This window comes from Stylophora pistillata, chromosome 10 (assembly GCF_964205215.1).
Source record: "Stylophora pistillata chromosome 10, jaStyPist1.2, whole genome shotgun sequence".
Taxonomy (NCBI): domain Eukaryota; kingdom Metazoa; phylum Cnidaria; class Anthozoa; order Scleractinia; family Pocilloporidae; genus Stylophora; species Stylophora pistillata.
Genome location: NC_142528.1, coordinates 10459548 through 10469475, shown reverse-complemented (window position 1 = coordinate 10469475; position 9928 = coordinate 10459548). Strand labels below are relative to the sequence as shown.

The 9928-nt window shown below is 39.1% G+C and overlaps 1 protein-coding gene and 1 pseudogene across 2 annotated transcripts; one reads left to right on the top strand and one right to left on the bottom strand.

Moving 5' to 3' along the window:
- Positions 1-125: 125 nt before the first annotated feature.
- LOC148721783 (RAF proto-oncogene serine/threonine-protein kinase-like) lies at positions 126-3538 on the bottom strand (annotated as a pseudogene).
- A 2974-nt stretch (positions 3539-6512) lies between these two features.
- Positions 6513-8964, top strand: LOC111321652 (G protein-activated inward rectifier potassium channel 3-like). 2 transcript variants are annotated; one of them, XM_088736666.1, is made up of 2 exons: positions 6513-6628; positions 7039-8964. In XM_088736666.1, the coding sequence occupies exon 2, from the start codon at positions 7124-7126 to the stop codon at positions 8420-8422; it is 1299 nt and encodes a 432-aa protein (XP_088592792.1). In that variant the 5' UTR covers positions 6513-6628; positions 7039-7123; the 3' UTR covers positions 8423-8964. The 2 variants fall into 2 exon arrangements, with proteins under 2 accessions (XP_088592792.1, XP_022780326.2); XM_022924591.2 differs by lacking the exon at positions 6513-6628 and having other exon boundaries at positions 6728-8964.
- The last annotated feature ends 964 nt before the right edge of the window (positions 8965-9928 follow it).

The following is a 9928-nucleotide window of genomic DNA, read 5'->3' as shown; positions in this document are numbered from 1 at the left end:
TTGATGGGTGAAAATTAACTACTGCATAAAATGTTTTTGTAACAAAATTTTGGCTACATAACATTTTTTGGCACAATAAGTTAAAACTATCTTCTTAATTGTGTTTCATACCATACGAATTTCGCGATCATTCAAGTTTTTCCTCTCCGTTTCAGGCAGAAAAGAGCGAGGAGCTTTTCGATGATACAAAAACGATGTGACTCAATACAAAACGGTGCATCTCATCGAATTTTGCGGTTTGTTGCGCAAATGGGCTTTCATTTAAACACATTACAACATCCCGTGATACCAATCAGCTTAAAGATAAGTTAACAGATGACAATCTCGTAGCTCCTTTTTCTGCCTTTAAAAGAACACACAACCCACAATTCCCCTATTCGCTCCGACGAAGGGCTAACGCTCGAAACGTCAGCTTTTATAATCATAACGGTGGCCAATTTACCATTTCAACTTTGTTGATATATTCAGATGACAAGAAAGCTTGTCTCAATACCTAGAGCAAAGGAGCTTGGATCGAAGTAAATTTGCGTGGAAAAAGCGCGAGAAAAGTCGGAAATGTCGAAAACTTTGAAGGGGGGAATATGAAATTTACTTTCTTTTTTGCAAATGCAGTCGAGAAACAAAATTTAGAGCCCATTAAACAGCCACCTGGAACAAATTTTAAATAACAATAAGCTTGTGAAAAAAAAAATTCACAAGCGCGGGGGCATGAAAGAAAGGTCCCATCTGGATATTCATCCTAAAAAAGCTCCATATTTTGTATATAGTAAGCACTTGACAAAATTCACACGTGGAAGTTCTCTGCTAAAGGCAGTCTTTTCGCATGGATAAAAGACATATATCAAAATTAAAGAGGAGTCCTTAAGTAAAGGAAGAGAAAAACAGGCCCAAAGAAGAGGGAAATGGAAACAATTTTGTCAGGAGAGAAAGAGTCCTGACATTCCTCTCCACGCCAGCATCCAAATTGCGAACAAAGAGCTGGCACCATCAACATTTGTCGTTCAGAGGTTTAAGAAAGAAGTTTCCTTTCACTTAGCAAGTACCGCCCTTGATACAAAAACATAAGCAATCACTTCGAATGGTATGAAATTATGAATAAACCTTCCCGAGGGAGCTCATTTCAACAGAGCGAGATAAAAAAAAAAAAAAAAAAAAAAACGTGACTGCTGTGCGCTATTTTTCCTGGGAAAAATTTGATTCATTGTCATTGACGCTAGGAGGTCCACTCTTCCCATTAGTTCGCGGTTTTAGGGGGCGACATAATCTCTTGGTGTGGCGCTAATTGTTTACAAACCTTCAGGAGCTGAAATCTCGCATTTGGTCTCAAGCATTCTTCCCGGCAATGAAAAAATATCACGGACAAAACTGTAGAGTCGTTCACTTACAGCCCCAGGGGCTAAATAGCTTTCCCTTTGTATTTCCTAACGATGCCGTTTCTGCGGTACAACAGAAGAACTAGGCTAAATTCCCCACAGATTGAGGGCCATTCTAGTACAACATTATTTCCTTTTATATCTTTGTGGAGGTATTATTTAGAATGCACGTGGTCTAAAGCACTACATGTCTTTTGAAATATAGAAATACAGTTTGCTTTAGTAACTACGTTGTTATCGGCCGCTTGATGGAGAGTTAACACTTTCTTGCTGAACACCATGAGTCACAAGGCATAATGGTGAGGCCTTTTGTAACAAAACCAAAAATCATGGGAAGATTTGGATGGTCCCCAAAGCAGAAGCAACCTTTGTCGTAATGTAAATCTATCCTTGCTCGTTCTTTATCCTCTGACGTTTCATTGTGAGTCATTTGCTTGACAATAACCTCGATGCTTCGATAGCGGCCGAGAAAACACTGTCCAAAGCTTCCACTGTTAACTGGATTTTTAGAAAAGTGTTCAATCATGATGTTCTCTGGCCTAAGTTCTTAGGGTTCAAATTTGGATCCATTACTCGCCGCGGTTTTTTCGCAATTAAAAAAGTTTGATGACGTTTCTCGAGACAATTGCTTCTACACCAACAGCCATTTGAATCCTCTTTAAGTTAGCAGCTCTTGAGCAACCGCCCAAGTCCACTTTCTTCCCTCTACTGCCTACTTTAAGCGCAAGGAAACGGGGTTTCTCGACATTTTCTGGCTCAAGATATTGGTGGAAGGACGTGGCTTCTTCAATTCCTTGGCCTCAGAAGTACATGGCACCAAGTCATTTGCTTCGCGGTTGAATGATTTTTAGTTCAATATTTTTATTCGTTGAATTCGACATTCGCTTCTCTTGTTTCCTCTTTCTCCATTCTTTTCTCTGTCTGTTTTTTTCTACTGGAGTGTTTATTCATATTTTGATAACTCGCTCTTTTCGTTTTTCTTTATCTTTAAAATCCTTCACAACTTCCGACATAATTATGTAGCCAACTGATCTATTTTCGAAATACAAATGAGCTGTTAATGTGCAGGAAATTCAATCCTCGTTTTAATGAACTTGATGACATGTGCAAGCCGTAGTTGTTCCTCAATCGTTTCTGGTTTGCTTTCATTATGTGACATTCTTCTGTCCGAAGAGCGTCGGGAAAAACACCTCGTAAGGAACATACGTGACAACACCCGCCGCGCCTCGACTAACGCTGAAAAAGCTCCATACAATTCCTTCTAATGAAATTTGAAGAAATTGTGTGGAGCTCTCCGGGATACTTACAGTGCAAGCCATTTGTGTCTTCTCATGGTTGCGAAAGTTCCAAATCTTTCGTCTAACCCCATTTAAGCAGACATATTAGGGAATTTAAGCAAACCACGACGGCGACGGCAACGAGAAAGTGGAAAAACAATAGATCTAATTGGCAGAACAATAGCCCAGCACGTGCGTTTTAAAACTTTGTACATTTCTTAGCCGTCCTTTGCAAAACAACAACGTGAAATCCCCAAAATTTGCGTAGTCTGTGAACCGAAACCGAGGCGGCAAATTATTTTAATTTACATTTGGAACTCATCGCTACTTTTATGCGTTATGTTGAGTTTGAGGTCTGGCGCCCTATGAGATGGTAAACACATGCAGCCATTTTCGAAATTCTAACTAAAAGTAGAAACTTATTTTTTAATCGACGTCTTCCGTGGCGTTGCCGTCCTGACTGCTTAAGTTCCCTATTTTGATGGCGGCGGTAACTTGTAAGTCATCCTACTAAAAGTTCCTCATTCTTTGGCCACCAAAAACTTTTCAAAAACTCTACTCTATGTACATTTGGTGAATCATTTTGCTCCATTTAGAGGATGGTGGGAGTAAGGAGATTTAGAAGGTTCGAAGGTGGGTAAAAAAAACAACAACAACAACAAAACAAAACAAAAAAAACAAAGCTATAACGAATGAAGTAAAATGTTTCAACTTTGACCAGGCATAAGGTTACAGCATCGTCTTCTAAAGTTACAAAAATCGAGAGAAGTTTTAAAAAAGCATAGCACTGCTTCTAGTCTACCCGTGTGCGTGCTATTTCAGGGATATTCGAAATAAAATAATTTCACTTTGAGTGGGATGCAGGAAGGGGTAAAATCAATTAGTGTCTAGGATCTCTAAGTCTCGATGTTTTAAATAATCTTTTGTGTTATACGTAACATATATTGTCATGTGCAGGCTCAGAGAGAAATTTATGTTATAGTTTGAGAGAAAATAAATTATTTCAAAACTGAGCTGTTTTGGTATCACTGGGGCAATTGACAAATTGGGACAGCAACGGGTGGCTTGAGTATTGGGACATCCGATGAAAAATGACGGATTTGTGAGGAGACTGTTTCTAATTCATTATCTCTGCTGCTGATTCCATTTAATCATCTAACTCTGCACGACATAAGAAGTTGTTCACGAAAGCCGCGGTTTTTGTCATTGTCGAAAATTAAAGCAAGGTCTGGCTTTCCGGATAATTATGAAAGTTTTAAAGTTTTTTTTATATATATCTTTGTTAATTGTCAACATCACAAAACGAAAGAGCTGTATTCACTCGGGAAATGTTCCAAAATACTAGTTGTAAGCGACCGAAAATGGACGGAAACCTGGAGAGAAGCGTCCGAAATCGGTCGGAAGTTCTCGGAACTAGGACTGAAGCGTCCGAAATTGGTTTGCACTGTGTGAGATCGGACTTGAGCCGTCTTACCGTGCACTGCCAATTTTAATCATTTCAAGGTCGTGCGGTCTATTTGAGAAATACGGCCGTTGATTATATGCAGAAATAAATTTGACGAAGTAAGGAAACTGGTCTCGTTTTCTCTTCGAAAACTGGTTTCGGATTGCGCGTCTCAATTTTGTGGCCGCTCAGCATAAGACGTTGTTTACGTAGTACCTTTTGAAACGATTGAAATTTCCTTTTCCCAGTATACGAAGGGTACTGGCTTATACTATTTTGCGAAACGAAACGAAACGAAACGAAATTGTACTATTTTGCGAAACGAAACGAAATTTTGCGAAATGCCGTTTTTTCGCCTTTATTTAGCAAATATGTCCTCTTCGTCCGAAACAAAATGTTTCCACTAATAAAATGATCAATATTTCTAAGAGCCTGGTCACCTCTCATTTTATTGACCATCGTAGAATTCGTTTCGCAAAGTAGTAATTTTGACAGAATTACTATTTTGCGGAATGGCGTTTAATCGCCTTTAATTAGCAATTATGTCCTCTTCGTCCGAAACAAAATATGTCCACTGATAAAATGATCAATCTTTCTAAGAGCCTGGTCACCTCTCATTTTATTGACCATAACAGAACTCGTTTCGCAAAGTAGTAATTTTGACAGAATTACTATTTTGCGAAATGGCGTTTTTTCGCTTTTATTTAGCAAATATGTCCTCCTCGTCCGAAACAAAATGTGTCCACTAATAAAATGATCAATATTTCTAAGAGCCTGGTCACCTCTCATTTTATTGACCAAAAAAGAACTCGTTTCGCAAAGTAGTAATTTTGACAGAATTACTATTTTGCGAAATGGCGTTTTTTCGCCTTTATTTAGCAAATATGTCCTCTTTGTCCGAACCAAAATGTTTCCACCAATAAAATGATCAATATTTCTAAGAGCCTGGTCACCTCTCATTTTATTGACCATAACAGAACTCGTTTCGCAAAGTAGTAATTTTGACAGAATTACTATTTTGCGAAATGGCGTTTTTTCGCTTTTATTTAGCAAATATGTCCTCCTCGTCCGAAACAAAATGTTTCCACTAATAAAATGATCAATATTTCTAAGAGCCTGGTCACCTCTCATTTTATTGACGAAAATAGAACTCGTTTCGCAAAGTAGTAATTGTGACAGAATCGCTATTTTTCGAAATGGCGTTTTTTCGCCTTTATTTAGCAAATATGTCCTCTTCGTCCGAAACCAAAATGTTTCCACCAATAAAATGATCAATATTTCTAAGAGCCTGGTCTCCTCTCATTTTATTGATCATAACAGAACTCGTTTCGCAAAGTAGTAATTTTGACAGAATTACTATTTTGCGAAATTAAATGACGTTTTTTCACTTTTATTTAGCAAATATGTCCTCCTCGTCTGAAACAAAATGTGTCCACTAATAAAATGATCAATATTTCTAAGAGCCTGGTCACCTCTGGTCACCTTATAACGTATTTTCTTAGCAGTTTGACCAAACTCGAGCGTTAATTGAGTTCGGCTGGAATTGCCAGTCACGCATGCGGCTTGTTGGTCAGCTATAAAATCGAGTTGCGACAACCATAAATAGAACAGACCAAAATACAAGGAATACAGAGCAGAATAGAAAACAGAATTATAACAACAATAAAGAGTAAACTCCGAGCCAATAAAGAGCAATCGAGAACAAAAACAAGTAGTTGTCTATCATTTTGTTTTGGGCAAAGAGGACATATTTGCTAAATAAAGGTGAAAAAACGTCATTTCGCAAAATAGTAATTCTGTCAAAATTACTACTTTGCGAAACGAGTTCTATTAGGGTCAATAAATTGAGAGGCGACCAGGCTCTTAGAAAGATTGATCATTTTATCAGTGGACATATTTTGTTTCGGACGAAGAGGACATATTTGCGAAATAAAGGCGAAAAAACGCCATTTCGCAAAATAGTAATTCTGTAAAAAATTACTAATTTGCGAAACGAGTTCTATTTTGGTCAATAAAATGAGAGGTGACCAGGCTCTTAGAAATATTGATCATTTTATCAGTGGAAACATTTTGTTTCGGACGAAGAGGACGTATTTGCTAAATAAAGGCGAAAAAACGGCATGTCGCAAAATTTCGTTTCGTTTTGTTTCGCAAAATAGTACAATTTTGTTTCGTTTCGTTTCGTTTCGTTTCGTTTCGTTTCGCAAAATAGTATAAGCCAAGGGTACTTTACAGGAAACCAAAGCTAGTTTACACATCAACCAGAGAAGTATAGTACGCGACGTGACACCCTTACTGTTCTAAGATCGTTTAAAACTGCAAAGGTCATTCTGAGGTCTTGGAGAAGCGTTCAAATGCAAATATCAGCTGAATGCATATAAATCACAGCATTATATGAAATCCCAAGTGAGTGCCACGTACAATAACGGTATTATCTGCATAGTGATGCACAAACTTCAGTGGGAACTAAATGATAAACAAAATTAAATTTCACGCAGGGCAAAGCAAAGAGAAAGAGGGACTTCGCGCGTAAGGTATAAACTTGAAGAGTACTTCAAATTATTTTGTTTCCAATTTGTCGCGGTTATTGGACGAGATCATGATTGCCGTAATTTCCGGAGCATACACTCAATGAGTTTTAAGTCACGTCCGCGTTGCATACCTTCACAATTTCTTTCTGTTAAAATTGGTTCACAATAATTAGGCGATATATTGATCAAAACAATGCTATTCACATGCACAGCAGGAAAAGTGCCACTAGGTTACTTTTGTCACTCAACTAATGTCACATGTTGTTAACTAACGCCGTTATGGTATATATTGGAAATAAGTTACGAACTGCTCAAAACAGAGTTTACTAATAACTTGATATGCCTTTTATGGAACTATCCGTTTGTGCGAGCGGTTGGTAAATTTTTTCAACGATGTCTTCTCCATCGGACAGGTCGAGAGATCAAGTTAGACGGCATTGGCAACGTCGAGGGGTGGAGGAGTCTTCAGATTCAAGAACATCATCTGACTACTCAGACATGAACGAAACCGCCGAAGAAGGTGGCCAAGGGGATGAGTATGAGCTTAAAGAAGTTAAAATAGAACAGCCTAATGGCACAGGCCATACTCACAAGAAGAAATTATGGGAAGCTAAAGGCAAAAGGAGTAGAATGAAGCGGATTCTATCGACGAAACACGACATCAAGAAGCGCCGGTTAGTGGGAAAACATGGAAGGCTGAAAGTTGTCGCTTCACAAGTACCACAAAAACATGGGATGTATCTCTCAGATTTATTCACTACAATGATTGACTCTAAATGGCGATGGATTTGTGTGGTCTACACGTTCATGTATTGCGGTAGTTGGCTCCTTTTTGGCTTTTTATGGTGGCTTGTGACGATCATACGTGGAGACAACTTCTGTGTCGATAATGTTGATTCATTTACTAGCGCGTTCCTGTTCTCGCTTGAGACGCAAACAACCATTGGCTATGGGGGCCGACAAATCACTCCAAAGTGCCCAGAAGCTGTTATCTTATTGAATGTGCAATCACTGATCGGGTTTATCATCGGTGCCTTTATTCTAGGTTTAATTTTCGCTAAGCTATCGCGTCCGCGAAATCGTGCGGAAACAATTTTATTCTCTCGAAACGCCGTGGTTGCGGTGCGTGACGGCAAAATGTGCCTAATGTTTCGGGTCGGTGACGTAAGGAAAAGCCAAATTCTGGAAGCCCATGTTAGAATGCATCTGTTTCGAAAGAGGAAGACTCGAGAAGGGATGGAACTGCCGTTTTATCAGCAGAATTTGCCCGTGGGAACGGACTGGTCTTGTAAAGACGGTCTGGCAGAGGACAGTGCAATATTTCTAATATTGCCCCTCACCATGGTGCACGTTATCGATGAGAACAGCCCCCTTTATGAAACGCACCCCAAAGATTTGCTCAACTGCGATTTTGAAATTGTTGTGCTTCTGGAAGGAACTGTAGAAGCTACCAGTATGTTGGTTCAAGCGAAGACGTCTTACACTTCGGATGAAATTCTCTGGGGTCACGAGTTTGTAAACACAACAGACGAGTTCAGATGGAAGTCAGGAAGATATAGGGTCGATTTTTCAGTGTTTGACAACACCCGAGCGGTGCCTACCCCCCAGGTATCGGCTAAGGACTATTACGAAGGAAAAATGTTTAAAATGAATTCGGAATCATCTTTACTAAGCGTTGGAACACAGGAGGACCTAAGCTACGATTCGGATAATACGGGGCAGAGACCTGCTGAGACAACTCTAAGCATTGAAGATAACGAGGCTAACGCGGAAATAATTTCAGTTGCTTATGTTTAATGTGGTTTTTAGAAAGGTATTGTAGAATGAATTTGTTAAATTCACTGCTAACAACTAATTAACTAGGTAATTATGGTACCACAGACAGAACATAAATGCAATCGAAAAGTCAAGAATTACACTGATGAACGTGATCGCTTCGATTATCTGTATCATTATTTTTCCATAAATACGATCATTCTTGTTTTTGTTGTGTTTTATTATTTGTTCACAAAGAAATTTCTTTTTAGATTGTAATTTTCTTTCGGTTTCAAATGGACGAGCGAGGAAACGAATTCATCTCTAATCGAATTAACATCGCAATGAAGACGGTGATCTTGATGTGTTTGTTTTGATTGGGCAATTATCAGCTCTAAACACTTGTCAAGGCGCGAATATTCACCGAACAATCAAAATCAATTAATTCTTTGTAAATTTACGTTTCGTTTCAGATCATCGTTTTCGAATTTTGTTTTCTGTTTTTTACAAATAGATTATCCATTCTTGTCAGCTAAGATTGACTACCACGAGAATAAAACCAATTACGCCACCGCCAAATCTAATCATGTCGACATCCTTTTCTGTTTGCTCAAGTTTCAGATAACCTTAAACTACAAAATGTCAACTTTTCGTTTCGAAAGTTCCGCCAGGGGCGCTCTGATGGTCGTTATTTACTGCACAAAACATTTTCGACATGAAGTCTCCTGGTAGGCAGCCAGTTACATAAGCCATTCGGAGCGAATCTAGACATCTGTTTCAATCCCCAATTGACTTTAGCTGATAATTGTACATCTGGGAACGTTGCGTGAGGATTGAAGTTGAAGTTCATTTATTTGTTTAAGCAGGTTGATTAATTGGCAGCTGTAATAGCTGATGTGGGCCTGCTGTCCTAACCCACCTATCCCACCCCATGGGAGGACATCCATCACACAGTAATCTCGTGTGTGGGAAATTAACGTCACCTGCCCCAACCCTGCAGGAGACGGGACCTCCATTTATTCGTCCCTATCCGAGAAGACTAGAATATCTAACCATTTCTTGATGTTATAGAAAGGTAGCAAATTCTTCTCAATTATTTTAAGACCTTGAGTGTTGGTCCGGCCGGGGCTCGAACCCTCGACCTCCCGCACTACAGTCCAGCGCTCTATCCATTGAGCTAACCGGGAGGCGGTTTTGGGTAGAAAGGTTAAAGTGCACCTAAACCCAAAAATTTTTTTTCGCTTAACGAAATAAGCTTATTTTTTGGAGTATTTCTGTGCAAAAATTTTTTAATTTGCTCAAATATTTCATTTTCTGTGCTCAGTCAAAATACGGAAAATCGGCCGCCAGCTTGCCCCACGACCGAGTTTAAAGAGGAATGGCTCTAGCGGGTAAAGTGACGTCAAATCGAGAACACGAAAGTCTGCATTTCACACATTTTCACTTGTTTGCGAAGGTTGTCGTTGATATTGTCCGAAATATGCCGATTGGGTGTGTTGTATGAGGAATGTATGAAGCGCGATACCCTCTTGCAAATTTCGCACATTG